The following is a 20,966-nucleotide window of genomic DNA, read 5'->3' on the forward strand; positions in this document are numbered from 1 at the left end:
GAACCAGTGTTTGGTTGCATTTATTTGGTTGTCATTTGGAAAATACCCTTATCCAGAGCAACTTATATAAAAATACATGAACAGTGGAAAGAGTAGAAAATAAAGTGACAAAAGAACCTAAAGAAATCAGAAAATAGTTCTATTTCAGCTTAGAACAAAAAAGGACTATAAGTGCAACAGCCCAATATAAGCAACAACCTAGCTTCATTTCCATTTAACAAAAAGCTTCATGGGAAGTGAACAGATTAGTATGTGTTTAAACATCCTATATGTAGATCTGCATTAGCAAAAGTGAATATGCATAAATGCACTGCATTGTTATGAATGATTCATAGACCAAAATGGCCAAGGAAGAGCTCAAAGAAGTGAATCTCAAGACCACAACAGTGAACACAGATGGACAGTGTAGACCTTAGACTGTTTCTTCCTCCACAGAGGGACAAAGAAACTAAAGCACGGGGATTTTTGTTTTGAGAGCATGTCCTTCTTTAAGAGCTGAACAAGTCTAGCATCCTCAAACCAAGCAGCAGAGTTACTGCTGTAAAATCTGCCGCAGCCTTTTGCAGAGACACGCACAGAACTGGCTATAAACAAATCCATCACAATGAAATTTAAAATTATGCACATTATTACTGCTTCTGCAGCTATAATGTGCAGGATTTTGGTCCTGTTCACAGCACTGAAAACAGTATTATCTAGCACTATCATAAACAGACCGTCGTTTGGCTCTATTGTTGAGGCTGAAGGCTGGGAGCAGACAGACCCTGTCTTTATGAAGGTCTGAATAAGAGGGTAAGATTCTGCACAAAACACATTCAGTATCAAAAACGAAACTAAATCTTGATCCCAGACTTAAAAGTGCATTGAACCTGAAAATGTGTGTATTGTTAAACCCCTACATAAGTCTTAGCACAAATCACCTCTCTTTCAGCCTTTACAATCACCTCTCCTTCAGCCAGTCCCTGCATTCAGACACTCAAACATAATTTTTGTCATCATTGTCATTTTGGTTTTTTTTTTGTTTTGTTTTTTTTATGAGCGTGAGGCTGGCAGGGAGAAGCATGGCTGTTAGGTACGTTACGTGGAGACATTATGTGGTGCCCTGATGGTTTTTCTACACTGCGCTGAGAGGCAAGCGTGAGAGGGAGATCCTTTTAGAGCAAATCACTCTGTCTGGAGAGCTTCCTAGAGCCGAGACTCAGCCAACTCTGCAGGGCAGAGGAGGATGGGAGGGTACGGAGAGAGAAAAAGAGAAAGAAATGAGAGAAAAAAGAAAGGCAAAGAATGAAAGAGGAAGCAGATGAGGTGGCAAAAGAGAGATGTGGAGCAGAGAGCGAGGTAATAGTACTGGGAAAACCGTGACTATCATTCTCCATTCGTTGGGACAAAATCCTACAGTAGGGTACAAGATTAAAGGGGAATACCACTGATGTTTGACATAAAACAAACCACTCCAGAGAAGCTCAAAAGTCAGAACAGTTCACAGTGGTTGTGAAGTCTGAAGAGTTTAATTCCTCCAAAAGTTCCCACAGAAAGTTTATACATGAAATGGTTATGAACATGTTGCCTGATGCCAGAGACATTGTTTTTTTGGATAGCAAATAAAATGGCTTTATATGCTTTGTTGACATCACCAGCACAGTGAAGAAATCTGGGACAGTACATTTCTCTGCCATGTCACATCAAACCACTCATAATTTTCAAACATTTTGAAAAATCAACAGAATTCTCCTTTAACTTACTAACTTCAGCCAACTAAGTGCTACAGTTATGTGAGTAAGGGTGGGCAATGTGGTGATATTTTATTGTTACTGTAATACATTTTGGTATCTCGATAATATAATTTTCTGAGCATAGCGTGGATCTCATCTGTACTAGAGACGCAGCCAATTTATTGTTTTTATTTTGGCAGATCTGTGTTGCAATTTTATAGAAAATATTATGAAGAAGGTAAATCAATAATGCTGTTACACCTTAATCAAAAATGATGCAGTATAATGATGTATGATTCAACAAGCTAAATAGCCAGTTGCCTCTTGCTTTTGATTTAGCATTTTATTTATGTCATTTAAATAGGCAAGTTATTTTGTTTATTCACCCCAATTTCTTTTCTGATTTATCATCCATTGGCCAATATCGGCCATAAAAATTCATGATCTTTGCATTCATAGTCTGGTCATCTGCATGCTTCACTACGAAGAGAGCACAATAAGTCCTGTTCGGTTTGATTTAGTGCAGCGCAGTTATCTGAAATGCTGAATAAAATCATTGAATTCATAGTTTGTTATGGCAATTTTCAAATGTGCCACTACTAGTGCATTGTGGTTGTGTGTGATACAGATTCACTTTTGTGAAAATGTCTTCACATATAGCAATATTGTTTTTTTTTTTTTGGTTTTTTTTTACCATATAGCCTACTCCTAGCTATAACGGGGCCTGAAATTTGGTCAAAACCCAAAAGTAGCTCAAGAACATTCTGCCGAAGGCCAGCCTGCTGACAAATATTTTGAGTTCTAGGGAGCAGTGCTATAAATGTACAGTATGCAAGCAAACTCCTTCAGAAGTCCCAGGACAAAGGTAGATAGCGGAAGGTACTCAAGCACACAAACTTAATTTCGGCTGTGCAGTCAGCCCTCTGCAGAAGCATGAGATAACCCGCACAGCCAGAAAACACATTACCCAGCACTGGGTCTGCAGAGGAGCACTGACCTTCACAATGGCAGTCAAACTTTAGCTCAAAACCCACGTTTCGCACACTCACTGCGAGAGTGCCCTTTACATTCACCTCCAGGGGGAGGAGCAGTAATTAGTATTAACCCCCCCAACAGGCTTCCCCATGCATGGAGTGAGAAGGGGTGCATTCATAAATCTCCCCCTGCACTTCAGCTCATCTCCACTGCACTCCAGGGGAACTGTGCTGCAATTGGACATCGCTGCTGCTGCCGCCACACACAAAGCTTGTGGCACCGCACAAATTATTTAATGCCCCTGGTGTCCGCTGGAGTCAGTTTGATTCATGCGGGCCCCTCCTTATGTCCTCTCTCACTGTAACACATTTATAGTTACTGTGCCTTAGAAGATCCAGCAGGGCTGGTAGAGAGAACCATCAGATCATCAGGGAGACAGAGCGCCACGGCGGGCAAGCTCGGGTACTGCACTGCAGAAGAAAGGCTCAAACAAGATTGAGACAGGGCTGAATACTAAGAAAAAAAGAATGAAAATAAGATTTTTCCATATAATATTCAATAATTATTGCTAGTTATTACATACATTTTATATGCATGACTGTGCATTATAGATAATATTATTAACAAATAAAGTTATTATATAAATTTCTTAACAACCACAGAAGGTATTTATATTTAGAAAATCACTATTTGGGTATTCATTATGTTTCATCATGGGCAAAGCATGTACACTATATTGCCAAAAGGATTTGCTTGTCTGCCTTCACACGCATATAAACTTGAGTGACATCCCATTCTTAATCTGTAGGGTTTAATATGATGTCGGCCCACCCTTTGCAGCTATAACAGCTTCAACTCTTCTGGGAAGGCTTTCCACAAGGTTTAGGAGTGTGTCTATGGGAATTTTTGACCATTCTTCCAGAAGCGTGTTTGTGAGGTCAGACACTGATGTTGGAGGAGAAGGCCTGGCTCGCAGTCTCCGCTCTAATTCATCCCAAAGGTGTTCTATCGGGTTGAGGTCAGGACTCTGTGCAGGCCAATCAAGTTCCTCCACACCAAACTCGCTCATCCATGTCTTTGCGGACCTTGCTTTGTGTACTGGTGCACAGTCATGTTGGAACAGGAAGGGGCCATCCCCAAACTGTTCTCACAAAGTTGGAAGCATGAAATTGTCCAAAATCTCTTGGTCTGCTGAAGCATTAAGAGTTCCCTTCACTGGAACTAAGGGGCCGAGCCCAACTCCTGAAAAACAACCCCACACCATAATCCCCCCTCCACCAGACTTTACACTTGGCATAATGCAGTCAGACAAGTACCATTCTCCTGGCAACCGCCAATCCCAGACTTGTCCATCAGATTGCCAGATGGAGAAGTGTGACTTTTTGTACAGGTGGCATCCTATCACGGTACCACAGTGGAATTCACTGAGCTCCTGAGAGCGACCCATTCTTTCACAAATGTTGGAGAAGCAGTCTGCATGTCTAGGTGCTTGGTTTTATACACCTGTGGCCATGAAAGTGATTGGAACACATGAATTCAATGATTTGGATGGGTGAGTGAATACTTTGGGCAATATAGTGTATATTATATTCTTGTATGAGAAAGCATGTATATTCCACTTTTCTACACTTTTTAACTATTTCTGAAAAATATTTTTTTCAAATGTATACCTCTGCACGCTGCTAAAGTGTTTTCAGCACCAATGCAATCATCTAAAAAGGTAAAAAATAAAGTAGTAATTAAAAAGTAGTACATTAAAGGGGAATACTGAATTGTCACTTTATTTTTTTATTAATAGTGATTGAGTGTGTAAACTTTATGGAAGCTACAAAACATGCCACTCACTCCTCAACTTATACAGTCCCATATTCAAACTAAGCTGCAAAAAAGCCTGTTTTTAATTCACTGTTTTGATTTTTACAAAAAAAAAAATTTCAAAAATTTCTAAGAAATGTTTCAACTTAGATTGCTTTCTGAGGCAGCCAAATCATAACAGAGCTCATTTGCCTATATTCTTAAAGGCACGTAAATAATACTAAACAAAAACAGCTTGTTTAATTCTAAGGGATAAACAGATGTTGGAGAATAAGAATAAATGAGCCCTTTAATGTCGGCCGAAGTGCCCCTCCACACTTTTTTTTTGTTGTTTTTTTTCCTACCCGCACTTCCCTGGACACAAATCAAGACAGTATATGGAAAACAAAAGGCCTATTCTCATAACATATAAAAATGCTAGCTATGCCTTAAAATAAAAAATGTGTAAAAACATCCAAAATAAATTATTTTATACAATATATTAAACAATATATGAAAATAGTAGGTCTTGACCGCTAAAATACAAACAGCAGTGTAAAATTTTTTGTAAAAGTACTTCAAACATGTAATGCTGTTTTTATTGTAAATTTTGACAATTATTATGATCATTTCATAATTCAGATGTAGTCTGAGGAGAGAGCTGGATGATGGGAGGATCAACTACTAAGAGCACATTCTTCTGTTTTCAGTCAGCCTGAAACGGTTTTAGGCCTCAATCCCAGATCCGGCCAAAAGACATCTTTGAACTAAATCACTTTAATTGGCTGAATCAGCTACTGTTCCTGATCTGGTTCACAGTTCAAGCGTGGACACACACACGGACACACAACCTTTTAATACCCTCTCAAGTTCATCTCTCCACCTCCTCCTCCCCCTTTCCCCTCATTTGTGTGTGACCTTGGCTGTTGGGTACACCGTACTGCTCCCTCCTCTCTCTGTCTCTCAGGCATATGCTCAGCCATGAACCTGGCACCATAATCGTCCCCATGCACACCAGCTCCCAGCACCCTGAGGGCCTCCTGCTCCCTCTGCCAACTAACAGCAGTGCACTCCAAAATGTCGACCTCCAACAGCAACCCAGCTCCGCTCCTAATGAGCAAAGAGCACGCTACACACCTGTGCACTACACACCCACACACACACACACAAGGCCAGCGCAACTGTGTAGTTTCAGCTCTTCCTGCTGCATGTAGTTAACATCCTCCGGTTACATTGTCTGTCAAAAGTTTGGAGACATCTAGGAATTCTTGTGCCACTAACAGAGTCTTCTTATTCAGGTAATCATGTGGAAAATGGCAGCAGAAAATAACAGTGTGAGGCAATGAAGCAGACACAGTAGCAAACAGTGGTAGCGTGTGAGTTGAAGTTTAATCTTTGTGGGGGAACATAGTATCAGTGCTGTTTAGTAAAAGCTGAGGTTGTAGTATATCATCACCTTTAATTTGGCTACAGAACTGTCACTAATCTAGTAATAAAGAACGGAGTTGTGAATGTCCCAGTCTTTACGGTCTGGGGCTGCTTTGCATAAGCCTTTCTGTTTTAAAGCCATGTCACCATTTTGCATAATAAACAGCAGCATGGACATGATTTTACTCGTGTTTTTCTCAAAACTTTATCGTTCAATGTCTGAAACCTGGTGCTGTGGTGTGAGGATGTCCTACAATGTAAACTGTACCATATAGGTAGCTTTTTGTACAGGTATCGTATCTGCCAGCAATGCTTAACGCGTTCAGCCAGCGCAGCTCAAAAACCACATTTACAGAACAATTGTTTTAGTAAAACCTGCTCTTCTTACCAAGAAAGACACTCAGATTCATGTTCATGAAAATATCAGCAAACAGCTGTTTTATGTTGATAGTAGTTTTTTCTTACTTTATTGAAAAATACAAGTGAAACTCAGGTATTAGTGGGAACACTTCAAACGGCAGTGTGTTCCCAAATGTTTGACGGGCAGTGAACCACTGAGATCAAAGCACGTACAATGCACAGCAGCCTGTAGGTGATAAGGTAGAACAAGCAGTTTATATTCCCACTGCTTCCAGAAAAAGAAAAAACAGCCTCCAGTTTACCAAGCACATCACCTTTAACGGCGTACATCTTCACTGGCTTTACAGTATCTGAGTGAGTGCTCAGGCATTGCTACTGTTCGACTGTCTGAGATAAACTTCAGACAGAGCAAAGCAAAGGACTGAGAAAGACTAGTCTTACAGGGCCTGACGTGATGTTTTAACAAGAACATCTGGGGATAACCATGACATATTGTGGGCTGAATGTGGGCAGGACCATAGACCTGTTAGGGTGAACAAACAGACTTAAACCAATCCAGCACTTTGTGAAGGCAGAGCTCAAATTATCACATAATTATCATAATGATTGCTATAATTTTCCACAGTTGTTAGCTTTCACAGTCATATGTTTACATTCCAACAAACAGAATGTAAATATTCAACAGCTGAGGCAAATGTAAATGAAAGAAAACACATTTTATGAAACACAACACTGATCTTATGAAAAAACAAATGTTTTAACTTCTGACAGGTGCTATAACACATCAGAGGGCAGTGGTGAGCTTTTTATTTAAACTCACGCTATTTCTGACATCAGTTTCAAAAAAAAGAATTGTTAAATGCAAGTAGTTATTTAGCAATTAATTTAATCAATTAATTTAAAGCTAAAATGTCATGATGACAGGCCTACTTACAATGTTTTACTAGCACCATCTATTGTACTCCAGATGTTTCAAGCTGCACTCAACTGTAACTTCTTGGGATATGGAGACCTCTCTGATGGAAAAGTGTATCTGCATGCAACATGAGGAAGAACATTTTGTAAAGACAGTTGTGCTTCAGTCATCCTTCCCCAAGTGGTGAATCTGATTGTGAGTGCGTTCAAAGAGAACTTCAAAAATTGGGTGAATGGCCTGTTTTCCACAGATGTAACTGAAATATCTACTATTGTCACCAAAACCTCATCATAACGTTGATTTTGCATTTGAGATCTAAACATCGAGCTGGACCACAAAAAACCTGATGCCTTTTAATTATTTCAGGCTTTACAGCGTGACTCACAACAGTGAACATACACCACGTTTTAGCATTTTTTCCCCCTCATGACTCAGTAATGCTACTTCTCTCAAATTTAACGAAATATCTTACATAGTGCAGCTATAAAGAACACAAATTTAGGGGGTGGGTTTTAGAGGGGGTGCACCCCTATTTACGACAGATTTCCCCCAAATCAAACACCGTGCAAGATTACAGACACAGACACTGCAGACTGGCTGTGGAAACAGCATTGTCATACAGAGGGCAAGAGGACACAGAGATCTCTAACACACAACATGCTTCTTTAAGCACCTACGTGGCAGAGCACGGCAGTGTGGAGAGCAGCCAGAGATATAAGAGCTCTCAAACAGATCACCATCCCCATAAGCTTATCAGCTCGTTTATGTACAGAGAGCTTGACTGGGGTAATTACTCTGTTAGCACACCGTTAGATCAGACACCTGAGAGCGTGTTAGGAGAGCTCCAGGCCAGATACCTCCACAGAGCACAGAGTTGCAAGAACGGCAATTACAGAAAAACATGATACCCTCCCAGTGTCACACTCCTCAGCTTGCAGGGGGTGCCAGCATGTGTGCACATGCGTGTGAGAGACACAAAGACAGAAAGGCAGCAACAGAAAGACAGACAGATGGGCTAGGGCAGGAAACAGAAGAGAGCGAGAGAGACAGAGGCAAAGAGCAAGCTGCAGTGTCGCACTGTCATAAAAAATTACCTTCAAACAGACAAACTGCACAATACACACAGGGCCAAGTGCTCGCAAACACTGAAGCCTGGCAGACACCCTGAAAGCAACACTTATGTTCAGTCTCTCTCTGTGAGCGCTAGCAACATACTAATCCACACAGGAAAACCAAATCCAGAGCTTCCGTTTAATCTGTTCAAACACTGCGCCTTGCTCAAATAGCCGAGGTGTGCTGCCGTGGCAACAGCCTGGGGAGAGCGGCACTGTGGGAGCATCTTGTTCTCCGTCAGCTCCTCTGTAACGGTAATCAAAGTTAGCACAACGCTAATGAAAGCACAGTGTACACCCGAGATCCTCTCACCTGAAATAGTTTCAGCTTCTTTATCCTGTGTGGCTTTAAAAGATACAAGGTAAACAGTCAACAAAAAACAAACAGATCCCACAATCCCTTCATTCAGAAGTCTTACTCAATAAATGGCATTAGAGAATGTGCATATGCGCACTTGTCCCCTGATCAAAACCTACATACAAACAAGACGGAAAAAATGTGATTTATGAGTACGATGTATTATTTCAAAGATCAACTTAGGATCAGCACAGCATAAATAAAAAGCAACTTTAAATTACCTTGTTTTCACTAACAGCAAAACACTTGCTAGTTAACAATATATCAGTTTCTAAAGCTCACTGTACACCAGATGTTGTAATGCACTCAATTGTTAATCAGTCTAGCTTTTCGCACCAGCTGCATGTGTCACGCAGTGATGATGTTCTTGATGCTTGCCATGCCATGTGAGTGGTTTCGACCTAGACATTGTAGACCCAGCTATCTTGGCTCTAGGTCCACAATCAAGAGCAGAAGGCTATATTTTGAGTTGTAGCAGCAGCACTGCATTAGTACATACTAGTGCAATATAATATCTGAGGTATCTGCCAATCAAAACCTTATTAAACAGTTAACAGCTTTACTCAGATGTCATCTACAGTAAGTTTTTTTATATTTTGTAAAGCACTTGTAATTAAAATGCTTTGTAAATGATATAAATAAAGACATCTGCAAGGTATTTTAACTAACCCTTTACATTAACCTTATATTACATTAATAACAGCCAAAACAAAATATGGACAGAAAACTGTTTGGGCTTCATTAATGCAACGTGCATGGGTCTTTCTACCTGTACACATTGAAACGACAGGCAGCTAGCACAGAAGAAGCAGAAACAGAAAAAATGACCATACAGAGCGCCTCACATTTTTCCATGTGCATGAACTTCTAACCTCCTACAATTCTATGTTGAATTCGCATGGTGCTGGAACAGTTTCAGGGCTGCATGCTTGAGTCTACTTGAAAAGATTAGCCTACAAGCTGACAAGGATTGTTTTTTCTAAATTTGGTACAATGTCACCTGTTACTCCTATTGTGCCAAGGGAGAAAGTGCATGTCTGAGTGCCTGAAATCTCTGTAAAAAAGGCAAATCTACTCCACTTTAAAACAACAAATCATATTAACTTAAACATGTAAACTAGCTGTTTTAATATTTCAGGTGCACTGAGCATGTAATAGTAATGTAAGGAAACGTGCAGAGGACTTTGAGAGCAGCATTATTGAAGAAGCATCCCTTTTTTGTTTTTTTATTTCTGAATTTCTTTTGCTTGCTGAATCGCTGCATGTTTTGTTGATGTGTAAATCCTTAGATTAAATAAAGAAGTAACTGCACATTTTACAGGTTAAGTAAACAAATAGGATTGGAATTGGGAAACAAATAAACAATTCTACAGTGAACTGGGCTGAGCCCTAGACCTGTACATGCCCAGCCAATACGTCTTCTCATTTCTACCATTACAGAGTGGAGAAAGAAAAAGGCTTCTCCTCTTGTAAATTTACACCAGACGCATGATGGGAAATTTAGTTCATCTCAAAAATTTACTTGTAGTCTTGCAAACAGTGACCCCGCAAGATCCCCAGTCTTTGCAAAATCATAGTCTGTGACTAAAAACTCTGTGACAGAGTCTTTAGATGTGAGAGAGTGTCAGACTTCAGTCTTTTAAAGTCTTTTCAGAGTCTTCTACTGTATGGTTAGTATTAGACTATAAAGCCTTCTGCATAGGCCTGATCTCTTTTATGCTTAGCAGCGCCACATTTCTAACGAACAAGAACAGAATCTATGCTGGTTAAAGAAAACATCGCTACCAGTCATTCATGTTAAAATGTACATTTGTCATGAGAGTTAGCGTATTGCTATAGTTTACAGCAAATATGCAGAAACATTATGTACCACAAGTCTGTTACTGTGGAATCTCCATGGGTACAGGCACTGTTTATGCACTGCATTCTCTCTTCATTATAGACAGAAGAAGAATCATAGCACAGGGTCTCCAGTGCACACGTGGTTAAGTGCTCAAGGGCACAACAGTGGTAGATAGATAGTAAAGTAGATTCATTCACACATGCCACTGCTGCTGTGTGCTGGCCTCAGGCCTAGAGTACGTGACTGCTGGCTGCGCTGGTCTTTGTACTATGCTGGGTCTATGGGTCTTTGGTGCAGTAAGCAGACAATAGGGACTTTTAAGCATCAGCGGCTGATGACTGTAAGGACGGGTACAGCTCCTGGAAATAAATCTGCACAGCTGTGGAATCAGAATCACTACGCAACAACTCGCAGCGTTTTACCTCCTCACCTTATGACATGTCTTGAGAAAAATGGAAAAACTGGCTAAATTAAACAGTGCCCTCGAAAAGCAAAACTTCTATTTATTTGCTGAATTTAACGTTTTGAAATAATACAAAAAAAAACATTAAAAACAATATCTTCAACATGCTATAAGCTTTGTACTCAGCAAATTTCATGGGTTTCTCCCCCCAATATGTTAAAATTTAGGAAACAAACAGCATGCATTAAAATGTGAAAGTAAAATGTAAAAAATTTTCACTTAGAAAGTCAACAAAAACAAGGTGCACAAACTTTTGCATATGACTATGTGTAAATAATTTCCAGTACTGATGTTTACTGCTAGCAACCCTGATGCAGCAGTTTTAACTAAGAAAAACAGTAGTAAACGCCAATAAATGCCACAGAGGCACACAAAAGGTGTTTCCACAGTATATTTGAAAATGAAAAAACATTAAACTTACAGGTATCTGATCTGACTGTACCACTGAACCAGAGTGCTTTTACCATACATCAGGGTTAGCTCCTTATATAAATCACACAATCACAAAGCCTATGTATTGTTAGCATTGTGGTTGAGTACTACGTTTGTAGGAGAGGTGGTTTTTTTTCCAACATGAGATGCGTCTTTAATGGAGTGCTCAATGTGCCCAGAGTTCAAAGAGATTAACTCAAACCAGTCAAGCAGCCTATGTCATAAGCATTTTCTCTGCACTGACCAATCAGATTAAAAGAAAGATGGGTCTTCAGTGACAGCAGCACCTGGAGGAGGGCAGTCATTGAGGACTCTGATTTCTCAAGATTCTCTGATCAAAATGATGACCAAAAAAGAAAAAAGAGAGACTGGGATGAAACACAGTTTTCAGCCTTCAGAAAAAAAAAAATAACTGAACACCCCACACCCAACAGCCCAATAAACCTGCAGTCCATAGTTACCTTCATGCTGGGTCAATGCAAGCTGTTATAACATTTTGTTGTAAGTGTTGATTTTCCATTGATTTGATTTTTGTGGTATCTTGACCATCACACACACACACAGACACACACACGCACACACAAAGGTAGAAGGTTAAGACTCCCTGGTGAACAGCAGATGGCCCTGCTGTGAGTTTTCCACTGAGAGAGAAGCAGACTTTGCCCTAAAAGACATACAAACAATACTCTTCTTTCTGAGTGTGTGCCTGTAGTGTGTGTCCACACTAGCAAAACGCAGGATCATGAACATCTCCTGATCTCAAAAGTAGGAATGTATGATAATTGGTGATGCACTGATGTACTGGATTAAACATGTTTGGTACCAGTAAGGTTCCCACCTGTTCCGGACTTGTTCCAGTCAAACAATTTGCATACAAAGAATGAGTTTGATTAGTTGAGATTTCCTTAAATTAAGGGACAACTGTTTTGAAAAGGTGCACAATTAGAAACATGTTTAAGTGATTTGTTCCTTACACTGCATTATGAGCTTAGCCATCCGTCTGCTGAACATAGTGTGCAAAAATAAATAAATAAACAAAAACAATCACGCCACTGAACAAGTGTCCTAGAATTTTAGAGGCTGAGGCGGCAACCGTATCAGCTAGACGTGACTGATCCACTATCAATTTCGTTTCTTGTACACAGTTACTCTAAAATGGTAAAGTGTCATTCCAAAACATAAATCACATCAAATTCTCACTTTGTTTATGTTAATTGAACTACATGCTCTACATTCAGCTATTACTTATGATCATAGTACAGACACACCTACTTATTGAAAGAGATTAAATGAGTTTTTCTCTGCAAACCTAAAATGCATCATGCATTTCCCTACAATGCATGGCACATGCTTCAATCTCAACAAAATAAAAGCCCCTGTCCTTCACAATAAAAACCCTGTGCAGGAGGGCTTTCCTAATTAGGCACACCAGCTGTCAGTAAAAACTATTTCAGACATTAACAATTTAATGTAGGCTAAAAATTCCATTAAAAAATCTGATTTTTGGGGAATGGTTGAGATGTGCATAGTCCTCAGTCAGACGTAATAGCCCTAAAATAAATTAGAAGAATAAGGTTAAGGTAAAATACTTGTGCAGTGTGCCTTGTTTTTAAAAATTCTTTATTTTAAAAATTTCTTAAAATATAGGTTTTGGAATGAACTTTCTAATCAAAGCAGCACAATACAGTGAGATACACAGAGCTTTAATCAAAGAAGGAGAAAATATCAGATCAACTGGCCAATATCCTGAATTCAGGCATCAGAAAAGTTTGGGAAAGAAAACGTCTGATCCGTGTGTGTCAGCGATAACACCAGAATCATATGGGTATTGGCAGAAAATTGCTTACATTTTTTTGTACAGATTTGACCCATACTTCAAACCTCTATTCAATGAGGTATTTTTTTTGTACTCCAGAAGAACAGAATGTTTATGTGATGCTGGGCTACTGTGCTAAAATATCTGCATTTTATTCATTTTACTGATAAAATGTACTTATCAGCTTTAGCATTGGCAGATGCGTACATAAACAATATTGGAACATTGGTCCACAATTCCCATATCAGAGCATCACTTTTCAAAAGTCCCTGCTGTCACCTGTACAAAGTGAAATGCACAATTCTAAAATAATCTTGTCTCTCTCGCTCTCTCACACACAGACAACTCTACATCTGTATGGCTGGTCAGAGCTGTGTTATAATGCTCAGACAGATGGCTCTTCAGTAGCCTCTCACCCCACGTCTCTATAGCTGGAGTCTCTTTATGACTGTGCAGATCTCAGTGCCATGATTAGAGCAGCTTTAAAAGCCCTGCCTCAGCCATCCACTTATCCAGGCTTTACGGTCAATGGAGCCACTCAGTCCCCGAGGAAATGGATATCTTAGCCAACCACATACACACCAACAGAGAAAAACCTATAATTCCCCAGAGCACCAAAGCATAAAAAATAGTAGGGCTTGAATACTCATTAGAACCAATTAGCAATAACAGATTAGTTAGAAATAATGGGCTGGGGAATGTAACATTTTATGCAAAATGGCTACCTCATCATCCACGGCCCACTGGCAAGTACGTCTTCCTTAAGAAGCTGCAAATTAAAAGGCAAACATGCAAACAAAATTCAGTAAAGCTCTGTTTGGCTCTATGCTGCCACTGGACTTGGGCAATACTGCAATATAATCGCTGCAATGTCAACACAAGCTTCTCATTTATTCAAATACGAAAGCTAAGGTTGTGCGCTATATCTATAATGAATACCACGGTACTTATAAACGATAGAGGTACCTGATAATATGATGGTGTCTCTTCCACATCTATTGAGAGATTTTAAGTAGACCCACCGATGATCAATAATCCCACAGTCATAATATCCACTGAGAGGGCTGTCCTTTAGCCCACTTTATCTGCTACTTAGATTTTAGAATTAGTCTCTATAAGGGTATGTACAAGGCTGCAACTTATTTTCTGCCTAAGTCAAAGAATACAGACCCTCAGAAACAGAAGAAATCTATAACATTCAGATTTTTCCCAGTACGGTAGTATGAAGTAAACCAGCCACCAGCTATAATTCACAGTTTTATTCTCGTCTAAGGCTGGATCCCATTTTCAAAGACTGATAATTATAACTGCAGAGATTCTGGGTTTGAGTCAAAGCCAGCCATAGATTAAATGGGCTGTAACTGTTCAAGTCCAAGTACCATTTAAAAGCAAATGATGAGAAGTAATTAACTCAGAATGAGCAGAAAAACAATTTCAGGTTTGTTCTTAACCGAGCATAGCCAAAATACAATCTACAGAGGGAAAATAATTACACTCACTGACCGTTCTCATGCATAAATGTACATACACATCCACTGCAACCGAGCAATACCTTATTCTCAATTCACTCAACTAATAAGAAAGCCTGCACTGAGTTCTCCTGATCTCACACCCTAAAAGTCACTGAGACAATATCCATCTTTTTTTATACAAACAAGTATATTATACAAAGAGAGATATAATACATACCAATACTAGTATGTGCCAATATAAAAATTTCAGACATTATAGAAAATGTGATGAGTGACTATTTTTAAACCGCAGTACTGTGTTTGTGGCAAAAGTTTGGACACACTAACTCAAAGGAGGGTTTTCCACATTTATAGTATCTTCGAAATTTCAGAATGACAGTAAAGACATCAGTACTTTTAAATAACAATTACAGACTTCTGCAAAGACCACAAGTCCAAACAAAGAGATATCTTCTATTTTACATTCTTTTTGAAATTAGCCCTGATACAGTTTACACACTCTTGATCATACAAGCAGTTCCATGAGGAGCTAGGGGTCTATCAATGCATCATAACATCATGATACTGCAGTGTAAAACAGACAATGTGCACCATTTGACTCCATGAACCTGACAAGTCTGGATATAGGCCAAAAAAAGAAAAAGGAAAAAACGCTGTTTGTTTGAATCTGCCACCAGTGAAATTAAGTCGTGTGCATCCGAAGTTCTGTGCTTTCATGTTTCTATTATTGCATAAAATTTCTTTGCACTGTGTTTTTATTAGTTCATGATCTTTATCAAAAACACAACAGCAGCACTGAGAAATCGTGATTAACAGAGAAAAGCAGCTTTTTCGCATCGGGCTTAAGGGGTTAATTATGCCATCAACGGAAAGTGAACTGTTTGAAAAACAAAGCTACTCAAAACAAGCTAAAAAAACTAATCAACACATTCCAGCACCCCTCCTGCCTCCCAGCTCTAGTGTCCTAAGATGAGCAACATGATTATAGTCATCATTTTCTTCTGTTTTTCAAAATATTATGAGACTGCCGAATCATGAACCCAGTATCATGAATCCAATCAATTGTTGGCTGGGCATATTGTTACACCCCTATGAGGAGCCATCTGAGATGATTTTCCAACGGGGAAATACACTTGTGCTGAGACCTTGTTGTTTCTGCAAACCAGTTGCTGGGGGGCATTTAAAATATAGGGGGGAAATACAGTAAAACCAACCAACTTTTACTGTAAAGCTAAATCATATGTATACATGAGCATGTACAAGAGGATGATGACTAACCCAATACACAGTTAAAGGACATCAACAGGACAGCACATAGATCACTACTATCCAATAATACAAAATTACATCAACTGGTCAACAAAATTCTGTGGAAATAAACCGAGTCCAGGATAACATTTGCATATGTGTTTAATATTGCAGTTTACCAAAACACCAAGTACCAGTGTACTAAATACTGCACTCAAGCAACAGTGAACCCAGCATAAACAGGAGACCTAGAAGCCTCACCACCAAACAAAAGCCATGACAAATTAAAAACAAAAGAAGACAAAAGAACTGAGTCACAGCTATTTTAATTAGATAAAGGGGTTAAATGTGTTTATGGTTAACATCACTGAGGAATTTTGCGTACACTAGATGAAAGAACTGTTCTCAGGAAACTTACTGGCTGCTTTTGATTGGTAGCCAATCAGCCCACTTTTGACTCCAATGGCCTTCTAACGCTGTGACACACACAATATGTACATACACACACTGCCACACACTCAGGTTTTGCTCTCACCTCTCGGATTTTGTCTCTCTTTTCTTTCACATCAGGGTCTCCAGGATCTCCATCATTGATCCCCACCAGTTTGGGCATGGGCACTGGAGGCAGAGGCTTGGGTCCATCTTTCTTTTTCAGGTCCTCTGCTACCTTGGTCTTTTCTGTCTGGATCTCTGCCCTCAGCTCCTCTTTGGACTTGCGAAGTTTCTCCTTGGCCTCCTGCAGTGCCCGCTCATGATCCGCCCGGATCTTATCCCGTAGGCTCTCCTCCTCTTCCCTGCAAGGGCAAAAGCACAGCAGGGGCATGGATGAATTAGAGACAACAGTGCTATGATTCTTCACACAACTGTTAACCAACTTAAATGTTAAATTATCATGGGCCATAAAAATCTGTCACATTCACTTACTTTATTAAACAAAAGTGATTCACAGATATAGAACAGAATGGATTTTTTTGAGCGTTTTAAAAACAAACTCACACTATAATTCATATATGGATTACTGAAGTGAATTGGTTCAAAGAGTTAAACACATTTCAGACTTTTAACTTACTATGACTATAAACTTTATGTTAATAAAAAATAAATGACTGAACATTCCTTTTTGCTACTAACAAAATATTCATAACACTACCAAAACTTTCCCAAATGTTTTGATGTTGAAAACTTTAGCTAACCAGTACATCACTAGAAAACACAGCTGTGTACAACAGTTTTTAAGATTACACACTGATTTTCATTATTTTGGGACACATTTACTTTAAAATAATGGGATCTAACTGCTCACCATGTGGCCATGAGGGACAGGTATGCAATGTCACTTCCTGTCAAACCTGAATGCAGGTTTTTTATTGTAAAAAAATTACACATGTTAAATCTAAATATTTTAGTATCATTTAAAAAAGATATCAGAAACATTCAAATAATAATAATAATAATAATATTGGGGGGAAATGTAGGTACTATTTTCTCAATTTGAAATGTGAAGGTCTGAACCTATGCATTTTATTTATATATACATATTTTTAAATATGAGACTGCCTATAAAAGAAGTAGTGAATAACAACTAAATAAGACAACAATTACTACAAATATCTTATGTAATCAGAAATTTAGTTATACAGATGAACGTAACATTAAAAGAAGTGCATAGGTACTTTTTCCTGGTATAGCAGTGGTGTTCCTGCCTGGATAGGTAATCGAACCCCAAGCCTTCTGTGTGTGGGCAGTGGTGTTATCCACCATGCCAGTGTTTCTCAACCCTGGTCCTGGAGGCCCATTGCACTGCATGTTTTAGTGGTTTCCCCTTTGCTAACACACCTACTTTAACTCAACTGGACTGTTAATGAGCTAAGTAGTTGGATCAGGTGTGTTTGAAGAAGGGAAAACACCAAAAGGTACAGGGCAGCGGGCCACCAGGACCAGGGTTGAGAAACTCTGCTCTACGCTATACAATACAGTCATATAGAATGAAAACGTCCACCAATAGTAGGGCATAGAGGTAAAAACAGAGCACTAAATTACTGGTATAATCAGCTGGCAGTGATTGATACTGGATAATAATAATAATAATAAAAAGCTGTAGTAAATAATATTCCTCATTGATATATTGTGCACCCCTAAATGCATTCACTTTCTGCTAGGGATGGGTAGCATTAGGATTTTATTGACACCCATACCACCTAATACTGATACTTATCTATACTCTTATTGACACTAATTTGGTGCAAAAAATAAAAGACATTACATGAAAAGAGGTAAAAAGACATGAAAAGATTCAAAATGAAAAGATGTGAAAAGGCTGTGGTCATCTCTCTACACTTGACACTATAAACAACCATAAGCAATAAGCAAAATTAGTTACCCCTGGTTGTCAAGACAGCTCACACAAAGTCCAAACTTACCTAGCAGTTAGCGATTTAGGTCATGCTACCTACCGAATTTTAATTCAGCACAGACTTAATATTAATTACCTCCCTGCAATAAGCAGATTTAGGAATATCCTAATTATCCTTTAAATGCTGGAAACATTCTGATAAGAACATTTCAACTATCAAACCATCCTACCTAAAGTTTTAACATGAGGCTGAAGTTGTCTTGTTAGTTGGTAGTTGGTGTTCTTGTTATTCGTCAGAATTTTCCTGCACTACCTTAAATTGTGCAGCAGTTATTATAATGCCTAAGGTGCCAGCATGTCACTGCTGCACCATGTAAGATGGAATGGGAAAATTTGAACAAGAAACTGTCTGATAAAAAGCTGACTTCAGCCTCATAGTTTAAATGCTGGTAGCATGTTTGAGATGTTTATTTAAGCCACCAAAATATCCCACATAGCGGTACAGAGCAAACAGAGCTCTCCCCTATTTAGTCATATTCAATTCCGATACCACCTGTACTAGGAAGGAGAAGGCAAAAACAGGCTTCCTCCGAGACCTGTGAAGCCCCAGCATATCTTTTCAAACTGCCGCTAACACAATGTCACTGGACAGTTGAACGGGCTCAGGGGAAAACGTCAACTGCCGCTGGCTAGCATTGTGATGAGTGATGGGAGGGAAGGAGGGCCATCCAACCCACTCAGAGAGAGTGAGGCCAGTTGTGCTCTTTTGGACTCCCGGCCATGGATGGCTGTAGCATCACGCAGGATCGATCTTGCAATCTCCTGATAGGGCCAATGCAGTAGCCCCAGTACAGAGCTATCTATAAATATGCGCTACAGTAGGACATTTCGACAAGATAGCATAATTCGCCACAACACTAGGAGGTGGCACTAAGGACACAAGCGCAGCAGCAGCAGCTTTGCTAAAGCAAACACACCGCACTGCTTCAGATTTATAAAATGTTGTATTTGTAAACATTTCGTGAGGTTGCTGGTGTTACCCCCTTTACCTGCAACTACCTCTTTACATATATTGCATTTAGCAGCATAATCATTTAATTAAGAGAACCCAAACTTTTGAACATGTTACCCTTTCAGCCATGACCACAGAGCACAGAATGATGCTCGGCAATCAAAACAGTTAAGGTAGTCAAAGCCATGCAAACGCTTTGGTCACGCGGCGCAGGGCATCCCCCCTACTGACCTAATCTAGCACCAACCATATGAAAATGTCTGCTATATAGAATGAATTAATATTGCAGAAATACCAACAGCAGCACTGTTTGTCCAGGAGCTTATCAATATTTCTGTACTGACCAGTCAGGAAGTACCAATTTAGCACTGGTTTTCAACACCCATCCCTACTTTCTGCAGGTAAAATCTAAAGGTATCACGACAAGTAATACTGAAGTACAATTCTCTGCCCTTCAGCCTGATTTTTGCAGGCCAAGAACAAAAAGAGTGCAGACTGAGGCAGGGCTTCACAGGAAGCAGACGTAAACTCGGTCCATGAGATATCATAGAGAATGTGAGTTGAATTTGTTAACTCAATACATATCATAATCAACATTAGCATCAAGAATAATCAATTAGAAAATAAACTACTTCAAGCTTACATGAACAATAACCACAGTTGGAATCAAGCAGACATAAGGGAGAAACTCGTCACAAGCATCTCTTTACACAGAGAAACACAAGGCATATATGGGAGTTTCCCCCGGGGATTCTGAACCACAAAGACAGATCATATAATGCAAACAGACCCACAAGTAAGATGATCTGATCATACATGCACACAATACCACAAACACGCAAATGCACAAAAACAATCGCTCGTTCCGAGGGAAGTGAGGGGAGTGAACCACCTAAACAACAAGAGACAAAGAAGGGGGAGAGGAGGAGTGAAAGAGTGCAAGGAAAAGAGGTCAGGTGGATACAGTGGCATGGACAGAGATACGCTGAGGCAACATCACTTATCCCAGAGTGGTTCACCCACTGCCTTAGGCTAGCAGCCAACACTGGCCACAAGAAAGACAGACTGCGTGGGGACAAATACAACCTCAAAGGAGCTGCAGCTTCACTAAATTCAGTTCCACCTCACTGGGGCACACAATGCACATCATTGGACATTTCGAGTAACTTAGTGCTTGGGCACTCAAATTGGGGGAAAAAAATGTAAATTATCTGAAAACCTACACAACTGTGTGATTTACATGACTTATTCATACATGGAGTCAATACAACCTTTAAAATATAATTTCAATGGATTATGGTATAATGATGTTCCCTAACTAAAGGAGGTGACCTTGAGGGTATCACCCTAGTGACAAGAGGGGTACTGCCCCAGTGACAGTTTCATACCTTTAATTCTGAGAGTGTACAGCTTTCTTTCACTCTAGTCTGGTTTTGCTGTTGCATGGTGGTGTTAATCTTCTGTCTCAATACGTCACACAAAGACTGTCTGAGTTGGGTTGGTTTGCATTAGTGATGCATTAAAATAAAAATTCCTGGCTAAAACTGAAAAACAAAAGAAAGTTGATGTGTATTTTTTTTTCTATTTCCCGTTTCATGTTTTAGTTTCTTGTTTATATTTTATGCCTTTGAATAAACATAAAAATGGCAAGGCAACATATGACATTAATTTT

At 39.4% G+C, this 20,966-nt stretch overlaps 1 protein-coding gene across 1 annotated transcript in view; it reads right to left on the reverse strand.

The window, feature by feature from the left end:
* Positions 1 to 20,966, reverse strand: part of man1a2 (mannosidase, alpha, class 1A, member 2) — a 107,974-nt gene that overhangs the window by 59,984 nt on the left and 27,024 nt on the right. The window contains exon 3 of the mRNA XM_036561166.1: positions 16,465 to 16,723. Within this exon, the coding sequence (XP_036417059.1) occupies positions 16,465 to 16,723 (259 nt within the window). The remainder of the gene's footprint in view (positions 1 to 16,464; positions 16,724 to 20,966) is intronic.

Source organism: Colossoma macropomum, unplaced genomic scaffold (assembly GCF_904425465.1).
Source record: "Colossoma macropomum unplaced genomic scaffold, Colossoma_macropomum, whole genome shotgun sequence".
NCBI classification, from domain to species: domain Eukaryota; kingdom Metazoa; phylum Chordata; class Actinopteri; order Characiformes; family Serrasalmidae; genus Colossoma; species Colossoma macropomum.